We start from the raw sequence: 18,345 nt of genomic DNA, 5'->3' as shown, positions 1-18,345 counted from the left end.
TCTTCCTGCAAACCATTTGTCTTGATTGCATAACTCTGCCCAGCATCTTTCAGACACAATGACAAGTTACCAATGTTCACCCGCTCCATCTTCAATGTTCGGGTAGTTCTGATTTATTGTGAGCAAAAACACATGCACACAAGAAAGACTGACAGATTCCAAGGAGCCGTGCAGTCGACTGCGGGTGGACTGCGATGACAAAGAAGTGATCGATGGCACACCTAATGTTCGCCATGTCATCATCTGGCCTTCCTTTAACCCTTAACTAGGGATGGGCGAATAGTAAATTTGAGGTTCGAAGCGAATAGCGATTTAGTCGAATAATTTCGAATCGAATAGTTCGAATAGTATCTATCACATATCACAGTAAAACTACAGTTAATTCGAATTTCACGGGATCGAAAAAAAATGTCCGAATTAACCGAATGCTGAATTATCAGGGTATCCTGAAAACGATAAGCAAATGCTTACTACGTCAGCACGACTTTATTAGTGTAATGGATAAGCAAATCCTTTCGCTATTTTGCACAAAACCAGTGCGGAAGCTGCAATTCTCGTCATCTCGTGACTGATTGGCTCTCGCAGCGGCGATCGAGGCTTCACGACTTCCTCCGCAGCACGGCCGCGGCACGCGCCATCATTTGCGACGCGCTTTGCACTACCGCACGCATATCCCGATTATTGTTTCGCCAGTAAGCTGACCGCCAATAGATCGCACGTCCATCTTGATGTAGCCTGTGCTCTTCATCCTCGAAAGCTTTGCACCGAGTCCAACCGAAACAACTGTTTGTCGCAACCTGCGGCTGCTATCTACGCGATTATGAACAGCGACTTTGCAGTGCTTAAGGCACGCGGCTGACGCACGCACCGAGTCAACGAAACTACCGTTCTCTGCCACAACTGTAGACGAAATTGCGGTCGCTATCTATGCGATCATGGATGGCCACTACACAGCTTTTTAGGCATGTGGCCGACGTGCGTATTGAGTCAGAATGAAACTACTTTTTGCCGCAACCGCTGCAGAAGAAACCACGGCAGCTATCGACGCGATCATGGATTGCGACTATGAAATCCCGTTGCCAACGCGTTGTTATGCGTGGCGGTAAATGCAATAAAGGCACAAATAGGCACGAAGCATTCCGTCGTTGCTGATTCACGTACGATTTCCGCTGATGACTATGCGGTGATGCAGACTCCGCCGCTTCGTTTTGGTTGTACGCTAGCGCCGTTTCTGCTCTTTTGTGTCGCACATTTCCGGCTCTTTATTGCAAAACATATAGCCTTCGAGATTTATGGTTGATGTATACCAGCTATGATGTGAAGCATAGCCTCCGAGATGTGTACCGGCCGTCCGTGGCTTCTGGCTGCCTATTCGGGAGAGCCGAATAATTCGAAAACATTGAATACCTGAATTCGAATCGAAGCGAATAACGAATATAGAATTATTCGATCGAATATTCGACAATACCAAATATTCGCCCATCCCTACCCTTAACGCGTCATTCGTGGGTCATTTGAATGTAATTTAATCTTGTACACTTGAATATAAAGCTACGAGTTTCAGATATACCAGTTTGCAGTCGTATCATCCAATTTCAGGTGGAAACGCGATCGTATCAACCACATGAAAATACATTGCTCCTATGCATGCTCACACACGTAATGCGAAAACCTGGGTGCAGGCAGGTTGGCCGAGAAACGAGAAAAAACATATCATCCCGAAAAACGTATTACGCAGAATCGTATCAATCAAGGTTTCTACCTTGTGGTTCGATGAAATCGAGTATCTATCGATGCAAAATTGAAAAATTCAATTTCTGAATATTTCTACACCACTAGTTTCAATCCCTGTACCTCTAATCAGCATAGGGTAGTAAACCAGAATTGGCCTCTGGTTAAAGAAACTATGACACCAAACTTTTGAGTTCGAATTATGCATTGCATGTCAGATGACACACATCTTACAGTAAGCTCGCAAAATTTGAGCGCATTCGGTGCAGTAGAAAATTTGCATACAGCAGAACCCGTTTCTAACGAACTCGATAGTTCCACGAAAAGTGGAATTCGAACTCGAAGGGGCCCGAAAATTTGTTCGAATTAAAAGGACGTATTTTTTAAGTATTCGTGCACCATAGCACGATGCACGAACGGTGTGAGTCGTGAAATATCGCGGCGCGCAAGCGCATAGCAAGCGCGGGCCACGAAACTGCCCACGCCGGCTAACGGTCGCTTCCGGATAACGACAGAAAACGAAGCTTCAGGGAGCGAGCGGGCGGCGCCGGCACACGGGTGCGCGCGCAGACCGTCGAAGGTGAGGGAGGAGGGCGGCAGGGAAGCGGATTTGGCCGCGTCAACTCCGCCGCTTCGGTGGCTCCCCTCGCCCTCCCTCCAAACTCCCTCGTAGCTCTCTCACCTTCGGCTCCGTGCGCACATCGCCGGGTGCGCCCGCCGCCGTGCTGGCGCCAGCTGATTTTAGCCGCACCCTGAAGTTTCGTTTTCTGCCGTTATCGGGAAGCGAGCGTTTGCGGGCGTGGCAGTTTCGTTGGCCCGACTGTGCCTCCGCCGCTGCTTCCCTCTGCGCTGCTGCCGCAGCGTGCAAGGTCAACATGTGACTAGAAAATAGAGGAGAAGGGTTCACTGCCATTATATCCGCGTGGCTGAGACGTCGGCACTAGTGTGTGCTAGAATACGGTTGTCTGGAACACTCTAGTCGGCACGTACACGCTTGTTCCGGCGCGATGCAGAAACGGCGACCTTGCAGTTTGAGAGAGAAGGAAATTTCCGCCGCGGGTTCTTTTTTTTTTTTCCGTTCCTTCGCACGTGGCATTGAGGGGTCTCTCCTGAGCTTTTGCTCTATGGCGGTGTCGGAGCAATGCCGGTCGGAGGCGCCGCCGCGTGATTTGGCGCGCTGCTAAGAGCATTGTCGGTGCGCGGTATGTTTGAAATAAGCGTGTTCGAATTCGCTTGCTTCGCGTTGACGTTGAACGAAAGCACGTTTTTCATGATAGTCTCGCTGTGCAACAATTGTGCTCAGTGTTGACGTTGCGAGGCCTAGCTCCTTAGCCAACTCCGTCCGCTTCCTCTTGGGATCCTCATCGACCTTTCGAAGAATGTCTAATTTCTCTTTAAAGGAGAGTGCTTTCCGCTTGCGAGACATAGCTCGCTGCGACTAGGCAAAATGGCGCAAACACGAAGAACGCGGCCCGAAGCGCAGCAGCCACTCCATCTGACGGCTCGCAGAAAAGGAGGAAAAGTACAAAAGCACCAAAAGCGCCACCGCTTCAAACTCTTCGCGCCCAGTCGCGGAGTCCGCGTTGTCCGGCGCCGCGCCTCCGCACCAAAAGAGAAGGAGAGAAAGCGCGTGACTGCGCGCTGTTGTCTTTCGCAGCCGTCGGTGGGGCGGCGTTTATTCGTATCAACCGACACAGGCTGAAAATCGATTCGTAACAACCGTTCTCTAGCACATTGCAAAGTAATGGGGCTCGGCCGGGACCACAGAAAAATTCGTATCATCCGGAAATTCGTATTAGCCATGATCGTATCATCGAGCTTTTACTGTATATCAATAGTTCGCTATATATGGACTCGCCCTTTTAGACGCCACTTTATCCTGTTGATTAAACTTACTTTCACCACATTTCTTGCATCTTCAGAATCATAAAAAGTGTACAGCTGTAGAAAAGATTAACAATTTTCAATTCTTTAGTGAGTTTTGTCAAAAGTACAGAATGTGGACTCCACGCGAAAACTCATTACAGGAACATCAAATATGAAAACATCAGCTATTTCGTGTAATGAAAACCTTGAAAGCACTTATCCAGCCGCTTGAAAATCGTGCCTGGTGCATGGCATTGTGAACAACAATGAAAGAAGTGAACCCGCTACATACAACAACACAGTGACACCTAGCAAAAACAACCAACAGTCTACCTTCCGACTCATTTTGCTAAAACATTTTGTAAATGTTATCCAAAATTGCAGCACAATTCCAATCACAAGTGTTTCAAGATACATGCAACACATTTTAAATATCATTGCTTTCATCAGCGCTTTTGCTGTTGATGGACTAGCTTGGTGTACACAATTGTGTACATAGCGTTTCAAAGGGTTAAAAACGCTCAAAATTTAACTGCACTGAACCTGGCATCAGCAGTCACAATTAGGCAGCACTTTGGTCTGAAAACCAGATTTTCAGTGTCATTTTTGTTCCCAGTGCGTTCCAGCACCTAGCTGCTGCAAACTTCCGTTAGGAACGTCCATCTAAAGAATTAAATGTGGCATATGTAGCTCTCTCAAAACAGCGCCCGGTTCCAATCACTTGTCATTTCGAAACTGCAAGTGCAGCCGCCATTTTTTATTCGAGAGCTTGTGATATATTTTACTACCAGCGAGATATGACTATTCTGCACACGAGACCGAAGCGTTCTAGCTGGCCAGAAGCGTACACTTCGGAAACTACTGTGGCATGCCGACATTCTGCGAAGGTCTCGGACACCATGGTATCGACATTACGACTGTGCATCAGTCACACAAGAGCTGTAAAATTACGTTATATACGGCAATTCGGGCGAGAAAAAATGCGATGTTGAAAGGTAGAATGTCACCGCGAACCGTTATCAGCAATCAACAATGCATAAACGAAACGCTGCCGAACCGTGATCTCCTGATAACGGCATAACCGCCGACACTTTGCAACATTGAGTGTCGGCAGCGCATGGTACAGCGCTCTCGCCAAATAGGGCCGCATTTACAGGAACGCTTCAGCACCCACTGTTCCACTGGTGGAAAGACATAAATGGTCGTTCCGAATCGTTCAAACAGACGTAATGCACATGGTGCATGCCTGACGCTATGCTGTTTATGCTGTACACGGCACACCTCCACCCTGGAGGCATGCCTTGAAAATGCGTGACCACAAGTGACCTTCTTCACAGGCTTCCGAAAGCCGTACAAGGCGGTCGCTCGCTCATCTCCAAGGCCGTATCATCGTCACGGTTGGACTGGAGTGGGGCGCGAGCTGCCGTGCGCCCAGTTTGGATCCCAGCTTCCGTGCTTTGGCACTTCGCCTGTGCCCTCTTTTCAACGCGACCGGGTTTGAAATGTTCGTTGTAGCAGCATGGCGATTTAAAAAACGTTTGTCATATCTGGAAGCAGTTTCCATAGGGAGGGTTGGAAAATTGTGAATGCACTGAAATGTGGTTGTTATAACCGATGGATTGTTATATCAGGGATCGTTATAAGTGGGCTCGATTGTATTTGAATTTTATTTTTATATATGGCAGCTGGACTACATCAGCAGTCTGGCAACACTGATGGAAGGCGAAACAACATGCTGCCTGCGTGGTCAAAGTAAGCAGCATACTGATAGTTACGTTTTCAACTGTGAGTCCTGGCAGTCGGCCCATTCAGGCATTCTCTAGCTCACACTGTTATTTTTTATTGCGAGAGTGAAAAACTTGCCGGCACGATGCAATGGTGACAACCTTGCAGTGCCATTGGGTGCCACAGCATGCGTGCAACAAGAGTACAGCACGGCGTGCACTTGATTTCAGAATGCTTCGAAGTAGACAACACAATGGTGGCCCCACACTTGACGTCACACAAGCTGTGCCAACATGACTGTCGCAGTCAGTGGGAGGAGCTTAGGGGCAGTGATTTCAAGCTGAAATTTCAGTTTAAAATGTGTGTTGAAAGCTGAAGTTCTTTTTGTTTTCTTTTTCCCATGTGTAACCATAAAGGCCTCTCTACACTCAGTTGCACCATGATAAACTGCGAACAATTGGACGACCATGTCATGGCCCCTTAACCACCCGATTTTTTTTTTGGTCCCACTGTACCCTTGTTCAGTTGATATGCAAAGTGGACGTACCTCGATGCTGAAGGCGAAGCGTGACTGCTGCTCCTTCCACCGTATCAGGTGCAGGAACAGAGCTTGGTATAATGGGTGCAGCTCTTCCAAAGTTTTCTGCAAAAAATAAAGCAAAGCACAAGAGTGCTACACACAAAAATTTTTTTTTCTTTGCACCGCCGCATTTCAATGGTCTGCAGGGTTCCCTCGTGTAATATGTACTGCAAGCAAGAAATACCAAATCATCAGGCCTGGATGAATTTTAAAAAATATGCTTAACATGTCGTAGAAATGGACATGTGAAGAAACAGTGCCACAAATGGGGCTAATTCACAACAATTTCATTTCGAAGCTCATGACTGCTGTTATATCGGCCTCGTGTGCGACAGACATCGGCATGCTCCAGTGGCGTCAATTAGGTCACTCGCTCTTGTCAACAGCTATGCTCCGGGTAAAACTGCTGCATTATCACTCATTTTGCTCCTGCTCTAAACAAATGCATGTGTAGCACGGTGCTCATAAACACATACATATATATTTTTTTTCCAGAGTTTTTTGTAAGAGGTAGTGTCACTAGGCCAGCAAGCGCCACATTTTTTTCTATTCCTGCTATAAAACCGCAGCTGTTGTTGCCAAAGATCTCTGCCAAGATTCTGTGCCTCGGTCACAAAAGATGACCTGAAATGAGAAAAACTTGTCAATGCAGTTTTGCAACCAAAGCACCATGTTCATCAACTAGGCCACAGCATAGCTTACCATATTTACTCAGTCAAATGCATACATTTCCATGGAAAGATTGATTATACTAATGTGACATTGAAACATAATAGCTAAGGGAATGCAAGCACACATGTGGCCTCGTTAGTGCTCAGGGAAACTTGGCAGCACATTGCATCACATGCAAATGTGAGCGTATATTCGTTGAAACCTCAATTCAGAGAAGATCGTGGATAAAAAATAAGTAGGGGTGTGCGAATACCGAATAGTAAGTCTCGAATTGAATACCGAATCGAATCAAGAAATAAAAAGCCGAATATCGAATCGAATATCAAATAGCAAAATTATTTAACAGAAGCTCGAATATTTACAAATTCTCATGCAAAAAAAGCAGCTGTTGTACGTGATCTGGGGTCAACTTCTCCCTCCGGGCCGTAACAATGTTGCCAGCCGCCGAAAACAACTTTTCACTTGGTACACTCGTTGCTGGAATGCCCATGTACTTCATGGCCATATTGCACAGTCCTGGGAAGTGTTGCTTGCCTGTCTCTTTCCTGAATGCTAGAGGGTCTTGGTCTTTACTGCAAGTGGGCTCTCGAAGGTACCGCTGAAACTCCTCGATGTTGGCTGTTTTCGAGGAGTGTCTTCTTTCTGATGACGCTGCCAGCTTCTCAATGCTGTCCCAGATACTGCTGACGCGCTCCTTGTGAGCTGTAGATGTTGACGCTTCAGTATAGTCACTTGATGCTTCTCCTGGAGAGCTCTGCAACTCAGTTCTTGCAAGCTCCACGAGCCTTGTTTCCTCGAATGTTTGAGCACAAAAGAGGTTCTTAAACTTTGGTCACAGGCGGTTGCCAACACATGCTCCTTTTGCTCAGTCCTGCCCTACAAACCTTGTCCTCATGCTTTTCAGCAAGTTTCTTGCAATCTCTGAGGTGTCATCATCGGCTGCAATGCAGTGTTTCAGGACCATTTGTGTTCGATAGAGAAATGGTACTACTGACGACAAAGTTGCATATTTCTGGCCACTAAGATCGTTGGTCGCAGATGCGATTGGTTCAAGAGCTTTGACGAGCCCAGCCACTGCTTTCCACTCCTGTGGTGCCAGGTTGGGCACAGTTGTCTCGGAGGTGGCAAGCTCTAAACAGACGGCTTCTTTCAGCTGCACAAGACGTGAGAGCATGTCATGCTCACTGTTCCATCTTGTTTCCACGTCTTGAATAAGTTCCAAAACTGAAAGCTCCATCCGTCGCTGACAATCCTGCAGTCTTGCCGCAGCTTGGGCACTGTGTTTGTAATGACCAACAATTGCGCGACACTTCTTGAGAATAGCAGGAACTCCTGCTGTTTCTTCCTTGGCATCTTTTATAGCTAGTTGCAGTGTATGGCCCATACAGTGCATTGGGACGCAAGAAATGCCCCTAAGGGCCGCACGGAAGTTTTGTGCATTGTCTGTCACCACATAGACTGACACTTTCTGCAGTGGCAGCTCCCAGTTGTCCATCATTGCTTGTAGGTGCTCCAGTATGTTGCAAGCAGTGTGACTCTCGGTCACACTCCAGTTGTCCAATGCAAAGCTTCTCATCTCGAAGTTGGAGGTTAAGTAGTGGCAGGTAAGACTGATGTAACTTTGGTTAGATCTCGCCGTCCACATGTCACTTGTAAACGAGATCGACTCTATGCCTTCCTGGAAGTCCGCATGCATTCCCTCCTTGACAGCCGTGACTGTGTGTCTGTACAACGCCGGGATGATTGTCCTCGAAAACAGTCGTGCGACTGGGTATCTTGTACAACAGCTCCATGTGGTTCATCAGCTCTTTGAAACCTCGATTTTCAACACAGACTGTAAGGCCGAAGGCCAGCATTCGGGCAATCCTGGTGGTTATCGCCGTTCTCTCGTGCTGCGATAGGTCCTTGCCCGACTTCAGCGCACTTTCGATGAGCGGCTGTGCGCCTTCTGGTCTTCCTTGCTTCCCGCTGTCTCTCAAAACACACTGTGCAAAGAAAAATGCTTGTTCTTGAGATGGTTCGCAAGTGGCGTCGTAGTACTCGATGGCGTTCAAAGTTTCGTATCACAGCTTTTACACGTAGCCTCTTGGGCCGAGTTCTTTACGAAATGTTTCCAAATGGCACTTTTCGTTAATTCAGTCATGTCGCCCCTGACGTCGGACTACGTTTTCCGACAGATAATGCAGATAAAACTCGCGAGCAGAACACGCCGGCTTGGTTGCCGCTAGTGAGGGACTTGGTGGTTTCGAATTGTCCGGCGAAACGACGCCAACGGCCAACGGCGCGGAGCACGTGGGGCGACGGGGGAAGAGACACTGGCGCCACCTCTATCCGGCTTGCAAAAGTAGGAGAGCAATTGGTTGGCTCTGCAGCCGAGAGGTGCCGCGAGTGCCCCGCGTCGGCCACGCGACGGGACGCAGCCAACACAGCACGCCGTGGTGCGCGGTTTCGCGGTTCGTTAGGGCGGTTTCCTTTTGTGCTCGCGAATTGCAGTCTCCGATCCCTCTCAAATGTATACAGTCACCGACCGATTTTCCGGACTTTACGGGGACCGAAAACTAGTGCGAAAAATCGAAGTCCGAAAAACTCATTCACCCTAAAAAAGAAAATTTATGAGGCTTAGAGTGGTATAAAAAATGTTTAATAATGCCCTGCCTCATACTATGCTTGGAGGCGATCAGATTTGCTTGGATTTGCGCAAGACTGCCGTCTCTGCATGCAGTCGACAAGAGCATCATGGCGTTGGCGATCTCCGTTAACGGAGATCGCCATGGAGGTCGAAGAAATGAGCGCCGTTATTTCGCACGTGGTCTCCGAGACGAGAGAATGGCGCGCGCGTGTGTCCCAATTTTGGAGGGCATAGAGGGGGCCACTGAAAGCCAAGCATGATCAAGTCGGCGAAATTCCAACATGGCGTCCTCCAAGAACGGGTAGCGTGGCTCAGAACGAGCGATTTAGTCTGGAAAATCGATCATTGGTGCCTAAATTCGTCCGAAAAATCCATCGCGATACTGCATTAGCTCTATGGGAACCCTGAAGGTGCATTTCTGAAGTCCGGAATATCCAACAAGTCCGAATTAAAAAATGAGAATAATGAGTCCGAAAAATCTGTCGGCGACTGTATACAACTTTTGCTTGTGAAGGAAATGAAACATGGTGCAGCCTGTGTGAGCGGCGCAAACAAAAGGCTGTTTTAGTTCAGTTTCACGGTTCGGCTGTGTCACGACCACAATTAAATCTGTGTGCTATCAGGTTCGTCGCATTCAAACTTTGTGTATTTAGAGCGTGTATATTACCCGCCAACTAGGCTCGCCGAATGTAACGAATATTCGAGTAACCGAATACTTAAGATTCGATCGAACTATTCGAGAAGTTACAATTCGATTCGTATATTTGAGTATTCGCACACGCCTAATATTATTCGCTACAAAGTGTATCCAAGAGCAGTACATAAAATGCCTTGCCGCAAATTTTTATTTCAGCCGTTGCTTTTCTCGTCTTTCCGTATTGTCTACTGAAATTGCTCTGTAGCAAAACTTTTATTTGGATGTTTTATTGTTACTACAGTGTTACTGCAATGTCTTTCGATATATACCACCTAAGCTGTAATATTAAGGCGAAGCCTTAGAATCTAGACTCATGGGTCGAAAAATCTGATGCCCGGCGTTATGACACCAAAATTCGGGGTATGCGTTGTGCCATGCACCATACCACACGGTGCCACCTCAAAGGTCGTGGATTCGAGCCCCTTAATGAATACTGCCTTAATTAAGGCAGAGTTAATTAAGGAACTTGTACCTACGACCTTTGGTGGGAAAAAACAATAGGAAGTAACAACACATTCGAATGATTCATGGAGCCACCGTGTGTTGGTGCCACCAACAAAGGTCGTTTTGATTGAACAGGATGTCATGATGAAAGTCACATTCTACATTCTTTTCATCACTTGCGTAATAGATGTGCCCTTGACATCTCATTTCAATTAGCACTAAAAATAAGATGCTGATTTTGCTTCTGCTTTCCTCGCTAGTGCACAAGGTTTGACTACATGTCCGAACTATGGATGAAAGCCACACCTAGTAACATACCATTATCGAGCATTATGGAAAACCCACTGTAATGGAAAATCCCGTAAGCGGATTTTTCCATACACCCATGACACAAGCTCATGTAACATGGTGCCTAACGAGCACTCAACTTTTACATGTTTTATAGAGTCAATCGTACCTGATTGACTATTTATGAAAGAAGCTTAAAAGGTGCAAAGACAGCAAAAGTGGGCATCCACTGGATGCCTAGCTAGTTTGATATGCAAAGATGGGGGCAAAATGCAAAAACACCCATGTAATTAGACTTAGGTGCACGTTAAAGAACCCCAGGTGGTCCAAATTTCCGGAGTCCCCCATAACAGCGTGCCTCATAATCAGATCGTGGTTTTGGCACGTAAAACCCCATAATTAAATTAATGTTCGATTTGCAAAAGTGGGCATCCACTGGATGCTAGCTTGTTCGATAACTAAATTCCCTTTCATAAAGCTTCCTCTTAAGTTTTAAGCTTTCACAGGTCTCATGTGATTAATGGATGTTTGAGGCACCTTTGAGAGATCAATTTGACCTCGCCTTGCCACGTAGTGTTTGCTGATTAGCTGGTTGTTATAGAGACTGCACTGCAAAGGCTGAGGCACTGTGTTCAATTGCTAAACCAGAACAGATCCTATTCTTCATCTGGAGAACTGACAACTTTCCTTTTCATTAATGGCATGCGTTGTGGATTCTTATGTGTACTAAATTAGTGCCAACGCAGGCACAAGGACAAGAAACAACGGCTCTCACTGCCAGAGTTTGCAGGAAATACTGATAGTGCTGACAACTCATGGCGTGCAGCCAGAGATGCATTACCTTGAGCAAAGCGCTGTCAGGATTCAGCTGCCGGAAGCAATCAGAGCTCAAGGCACGGCCGAGCTCTTCCCAGAGGCCAATAGACAGGCATAACGGAACCTGTGGGTAGGGACGAAGAGTTTTTAGCGTGCCACCACCCCGCTACTAATTTGACCACCTGCCAGCCTTTGCTAGGTAAGCCATACACTGCATGCACTTGGCATGCCTTGGTCAACAGATGCAAAGCATGCGGATGGCCAGAAACAGTACCAGTTACAGTATAGAATCCATCATCATCACCATCCTATTCATGTACACTGCAGGAGAAAGGCGATCTAAGTTGCCCCTGCCTTGCAAGAGTCACGAGAGAGAGATAGTGGACAAATACTGTACCAGGGAGTCCAATTCCTGCTCTGGTAAGGGAGTGTCTCGAAGCTCAGTAGGCATCCCTAATTTCGTTGCACCTAGACTAGTATAGCCCATTTCAACTGTGCACCTAGAACCGTCGAGGTAGCATGGGTCTAGCGGTCTGGAGCTTGGCCAGCAGAGACGGGCCCAGGCAGAGACGCAAGATGATTGATGTAACGAGTAACAACGAATGTTTAATTACATCTCTACAGAGCGGTCAGCTCCACAAGCTTCCCGACGGAGAGCGACACACACTCTAGCTTGCCCTTAAGGCTGAAGTCTGTTGGGTTATAGAGCCTTTGGAATGCCCTCACTCAGAAGAAGGAGAGAGCGAATGCTCTTCACGCTTGTGGCCGCCGCTTAGTAAATAGAAGGAAGTTCAACAAATTTTCTAACTGGCCCAGCAGAGGGAAAGGCACTGATGCGCACACACACAAGAACACAGATACTGCTGGAATCTTCCTTGTGGAGGAGGAGAAGGAGAAAATGCACACACGAAGCTTAACCGTCCTGCTTGCTGAAGGGAGACAGCACTGGTGAACAATACTGGTGAAGGCATCACGCAAACTGTGGGGAAGGAGGCGAGAATGCACCCCCCAAAAGCTAATGTCTTTTCGCCGTTGTGGCATCCTAAGCATTTTTCAACGGTTGCGGTCAGCACGGCGTATTGAAACGTCTGGGCTTTTGTGATGGCTTTGGCAGCACAACAGAAATTGTTCACCATGCAGGCCAGTGTCACCTCATAGATTCTCGTCTATTTCTTTGTATTGCTAATCTCAGGCATAACTCCAAGCCTAAAAATGTAGTGGCCTGGACTAGGATACAAATTTGAGACCTTGAGCATAGAAACCCGACAGTCTACCTCTACTCCGTGCTACCATGAGTAGAGGAGTAGCAGTACTCTAAAATTAACAAGTAGAATACAAAGATGAGCTAGTTGGTGAGTGATCATCAGGTAACAACAGCGTGAAAAACACGACAAGAGAGAGAACGCAGGCACTGTGTCGACCACCAACTGTTTAATTTATTGTGCTGAAGGCAACGTATATACACGAGGAAAGCAATGCAACATACAGACGCACAAAGCGCTAAAAGAGAGGAAAAGAGTAGATAAAATGGGAAGAACTGTCATCGAGTTCTAGTATCTACTCTATCCAGCGTAGAATTTCACTTCTGTTGTCGTAATGGGGAGGCCATGTTTGCAGTGGTATGGGCCATTCATGAGCAGCTGACGTGTCCTAACGCGTTTGAGCGATGCTGCCACGAACGCGCTGGGGAAAGGGCTCACCGTCGACGTGCCGATTCTAGCGTGAGTGCTTCCAAAGCCCAGGCGAAACGAGACACAGATACTTTCTACTTATACAACAGCTACAGATGTGCAATGCTCACTACGCTCTGCCAGCCGCAAACAGCTAAATGGCAGCAATGAAATGAAAAGAGACAAGCTCAGTAGAACACACAATGATTTGTGCTTTACCGTTAAATTCCGAGCAAGCGCCCCCACCCGTGCAAGAGCCCCCCCTAACCTCACTGCTAATTTCAAATTTCCGCGCCATACCGGGAAAGCCCCCCCCCCCCCCCTCCCCCACCCCCTCCGCACCAACACTGGCCTGCCACATCCAATCCACGAAAATGATGGCAAATTCGGCAAATCGCACCGGTGCACATCGGGGCGCCCCGATGAGCCATTTGATCGAATCATGGTCGTACGCGGGCGCCCCAGTGGGCACACGAGTGCATCAGGGCCGACGGCGAGATCTGCCTCTCGCACGGCACAAAGGAGTTCCCTGCGGCACAGCGACGTGACCACTCGGTGACAGAGGAGTGGTCGTGCCTACACTCTGGCATCGCCAGCAGCTTCACCGCTGCTAATCACGCGCCACCAATATCGTCACTAGGCCTTTTTCAGTTCACTTCGAATCTGTAGCAGACGGCGCTTCAGCACGAACCGCCGACGCTCCCAAGCAGCAATGTTTTGTTATCGTCGTTGCCGCTTTACCCTCTCCTCGCAATAATTTCACACGATGAAGAAAACATGGTATTTGCGGCGCCACCAGCTGCGATGCGAGCATGGCCGAGCCGCGGTTCGCTGTCCGCCGTCGGTAGCCATGCACTGCAGCTGAGCTTCACTTGTATCGGAACTCTCATTAGTGCTAAACGTTTCACCGTGGACATGGTTTTTAATAAAGTGAACATTACGCGTCACTTTACTCTCGCGGACATAATTTTGCCTGGAATAGAAGCTGCATAACCAACGTTCGCGTCACCGGTCGCGGCGACACGCCGGTGCAGCGTCGATGTGCTTTCTGTAGTTCTTTTGGTGGTTTTGAGTAACGGTGGTGTTGAGAGTGATAAACACCACTAACAAATCTTTGGCTTAATAAAGTTCATGTTCAATAAAATTTTATAGCTATTGCCACTGCGCTTCTTTTTTTTTGGCGGTAAAATTTTGTCGTGGCCATCTTGAATTTTGGTGCCGTTCCGGGATAGCGCCCCCCCTAACTTGGCCGGTAATTTCGACTTGCTCGAGGGGCGGCGCTTGCTCGGAATTTTACGGTAAGTAAATTTTCAACCATAACCTATCCGCTTTACGCAACCATGGTAAAGTCGCATCGCGCAAAGGCTTCACTGTAGCAATATAACACGTTTCCATAAAGCGTTAAGAAAATTGCGTGCTCTCACCTTTTAGCTTTAGCCATGGAGCTGCCACATTCTACACGCGTAGTTGCCCTACACTTGCGCCCACCTTTTTCTTCCTTTATGTCCGTGCATGACGAGTGCATCTGATGGACGATGTTGCTTCTGATGGTAAAGTGCCTCGAACTTGAGAGATTTCTTTTTTTTTAAGTAGCAGAAAACATCTTTGGAGCAGCTTTGGAGCACATTAGCAAGAACGTAGCAGGATTTGCCCTTTTGGAGCAGTTTTTGGAGCAACTGGAGCAGCTATCCCATCACTGCTGAATGTTGTTGCTGATTCTATAGAGAAAGAATCTTGTCTAATGAGACTGCACGTGTAATATGAAGAGTGATGTACATTCTGGAGCATAAGAAAGCACCAGCGATTATGCTGGAATGTATGATAAGTCATGTACCAATGGCCAAATCACTTGGCACGTAGATCACATTTCGTAGATTGGCGACTCTGCTCGCCACTAGCATTGCGTTTTGAGTACAACTTGTTTTCTTGAGTACAAGTTTGCCCAATAAAGAGTTACATTTGTGCCTCACATTTTTGGCCTTGTCTGGTTCTGGAGATAAAAAATTATCACCTTGCGCATTCCGGCCATAAAGTCCAAAGCCGTTCCATTGAGCGGCCTCAGAAGCAGATGCCGTGCCTGTCCGTAGATAAACCGTGGCTTGACGGCCCAAGCAACTTCCTTGGCAAATGCCGTCATTGCTTCCAGGTTGGCTGGCTTTTGATCGTGCCTCCCAGGCTGTACACCTGGAAGATGTACATAGTCTCTGTGAGGCACGTTCCCGAACACAGTAAGTACTCTGGTGGTTCTTCCTTGGCGCATATGTAACAACTCGCAAATTCTTGCTTGCTGTAAAATCGACCACACTGTACAACCTCATTAACTCAAGACTTGCTGTCATGTTAACATGTAAACGGGGATTAAGGGTCTTTCAAGCCACATCGGTGACTTTTCTTTTGAACCTCCCCTCATGTACTATATGAAAATAAGAAATGCTAATGAGTACTATCCCAGGTAAAGGGGCGGCAACAAATTTAGTCACTTAGCCTGCTTGATCTAATCAGGTTATATTAGTACATCTACTGCAGTCTGGCATTTGCTTATAGTATCTACTTTATACCTATTTTCCTCATTAAAGCGACACTAAAGCAAATTCACCTGTTATCAATCTTCTACACTAGCAAGAAAGGCCACTCTTGCCGTGAGATTTCTCGCAAGCCGGGAAAGCCACAAAAACGCAAGACAGGTGGCAATACAGTTAAACCTGGATATAACAAAATTGACAAATTCCCGAAAAACTTCGTTATAAAGAGGATTTCGTTATATGCAGGTTCGGCACGAAAATTCGAAAAAGAAACGCTTACCGTATTTACTCGATTCTAACGCGCCCTCAGTTGTAACGCACACCCGTTTTCTGTTTTCGTCGAAGCACTCATCCTTGGAATGTCACACCAGGTACCGGATGCGTGGACGCGTGTCGTTCAAGCATCACAATGGCATCGTAGCGTCGTATAGTGTTACAATAGAACCCCGCTGTTACGTTCCCGGGGGCTGCGTTTTCCCGGCTGTTACGTTGTTTTCAGCCGGTCCCGGCACAGCTCCCATAGAACCCAATGCATTGGTAACCCCACTGTTGCGTAGCAACTGTGGGACCGTTCCCGCATCATACGTTGCAAACTGCCACCCCGCGCCGGCCCGAGCGGCCATTTTGACTTTTCATGTCGCTTGGCTTGGTGGCTTGATGATGGAATTGGCCGCCCAAAGTGCCGGGGGCGACAACTATGGCGTATTTTCGGTTTCCGCCAGCAAAAGTATGGCCCTTGAGATCCATACTTGCTATATAAAGATGGTATCTGTGATGCGTTGTGGCCCTAAAATTGGTTTTGGCTCATAGATATTCCGTATAAAGTCCAAGGGTGATAACGCAGTCGCCGTGCGCCATATGCTGTGTGTGCGAGTGAAAACGAGCGAAGAGAGCCGACGACCGTGTCTAAATCTCGCGCGCGCAAGAAAAGCAGGGAGGAAGCGTGCCTTCTTCCGTTGCGCTCAAGGCACTGACGAGGGAGCGAGGGATAGCAGGGCAGCGTTGTACTGTACTCTGGCATCAACTGCGTGCTGCGCGGTGGCGCGCGGTCGCGCAGGCCGTATCTTGAAAGCGAGCTGCGTTGGGGCAGAATCTAGCAGTGCAGGTGCGTCGGCGGCTCGTAGCTTTGTGCGTGCTGTGTGTTCTCGGCGCTCAGTTTGCGTTGAAGCTATAGACAACAGCACGAAGGTCACTTCGCTCGCTTCTCCAGCGGCGCTTCCACACGCCGCCAGCGATTGACAGCGCGTGTTCGCGCTGATCGAGTGCAATGTGTCACAGCGTGCACCAGCGCAGCGGCAACATTAACTGGAAAAGGAGAGAGTGCCGGCTTGGCGGGCTAGGCCAGCTGCAGCGGCAGGATCAGGTTTGAATGAAGGGAGGGAGGGGGGAAGGTCACGCCCGCGGCGGCAAGATCACCGGGTCGAGGGATGCAGACCCGCCTCGCACACGCACGCACATGTGTGCTCGCTTCGTATTCCGTCGCGGCGGAGAAAGTGTTTCCGGTTGCTGCTCGTGCAAAAATGACAAAATTTGGGGCGAAATCTCTAGGTTGTCGGAGGGGAAAATTCGTTATATTGAGGAGGTCTCCCGTTGCCACTTCGTTACGTAGAGGTCTCAAATACATGTGCTTCTATGGAGTAACGGCGGGGAATAGAAAAACTTCGTTATATCCAGGAATTCGTTATATGGAGGTTCGTTATAAGCAGGTTTAACTGTACTGCCATGAAATCTCACGCCAGCTCGGCGCGATGTCGTGAATTTTGATGCCGTCTGATCAAGCCCAGTTAATGTTTTATCATTAGAGATAGGCTGTCTTGTACTCTAAAAGAGACAAACAGTTAATTGGCATACTTCAAGAAACTTCATTGAGCCGCAATGGTCCAGATATGAAAAAAACATTAAAATTCGTGACACCACAGTGGCGTACTGACGCTAGGATTTTGGCGTGACATGCGAAAAACTGAACACTGACCTTCATTTTCTTATCTAATAATCAGCCTGTTACTGCGAATAAAGTTTTGAAAGACTACTTCATCAGCCTAAAATGATTTGGTGTTTCTCTTTCATGTTCAAGATCTAGAGCTTAAAAACTCTAGATTTTTTTCTAGTACCTCAAATGAAGGTTCTCCTCTGAAATAGCTTGACTTTGTTTTGCCCTTGTTTTTTTCAGTCGTGTCGGTGGCAAGCATCATTGAAAATGCGAAGCTCTGATATTTACCACTATCTTCTGTATCAACTGTTGTGCTGCTCCATCAGAAACACACACAGCACAAACGCTATATGAGTTAGGAGAACTACATAATCCCAAACACTTAACAATCAACGTCTCAAAATGTGAGGCATGTTGCCCCGGTAAAGCACACGTTTCCTCCGACCTCTTTCTTGCTGTTACTAACCCAGCCGATTGCAACCGCTTGTTTCATGTAGTCCAGTGCCAAATACGTTGCACAGTTGGCACACCAACCTAATTTTCACAAGGAGTTAATTTTTATCAGTTTCAGGAGTAGCCTAGACCACACGAGAAGAAAGACCAATATGGTAAATCGATTTTAACATCACTTTCCAACAGGAATAAATGGCATGGCCATCTCATGTCTGCACTAAAGACTATTAGTGTGCCAGTTTGCATATCTTTGCGGTCTACAGGCCTCGTGGACATGCTGCAACAACGACAAATGCACACCTGCCACACTGCGAACTTTAAA

The 18,345-nt window shown here is 47.5% G+C and overlaps 1 protein-coding gene across 3 annotated transcripts in view; it reads right to left on the bottom strand.

The window, feature by feature from the left end:
• The window catches only part of LOC119458240 (uncharacterized), a 37,297-nt gene that overhangs the window by 11,481 nt on the left and 7,471 nt on the right, over positions 1 to 18,345 (bottom strand). For 2 of the 3 annotated variants that reach the window (XM_037720069.2, XM_049670888.1), the window contains exons 4-6: positions 15,130 to 15,302; positions 11,474 to 11,572; positions 5,870 to 5,965 (exon numbers count right to left, since the gene is read on the bottom strand). In XM_037720069.2, the coding sequence (XP_037575997.1) occupies positions 5,870 to 5,965; positions 11,474 to 11,572; positions 15,130 to 15,302 (368 nt within the window). The remainder of the gene's footprint in view (positions 1 to 5,869; positions 5,966 to 11,473; positions 11,573 to 15,129; positions 15,303 to 18,345) is intronic. The other variant, XM_049670889.1, reaches the window with a different exon arrangement.

The sequence above is a fragment of the Dermacentor silvarum genome, chromosome 7, assembly GCF_013339745.2.
Source record: "Dermacentor silvarum isolate Dsil-2018 chromosome 7, BIME_Dsil_1.4, whole genome shotgun sequence".
Lineage (NCBI taxonomy): Eukaryota > Metazoa > Arthropoda > Arachnida > Ixodida > Ixodidae > Dermacentor > Dermacentor silvarum.
Note: the sequence above shows the minus strand (reverse complement) of the source record. Positions and strands in the feature narration are given on the sequence as shown.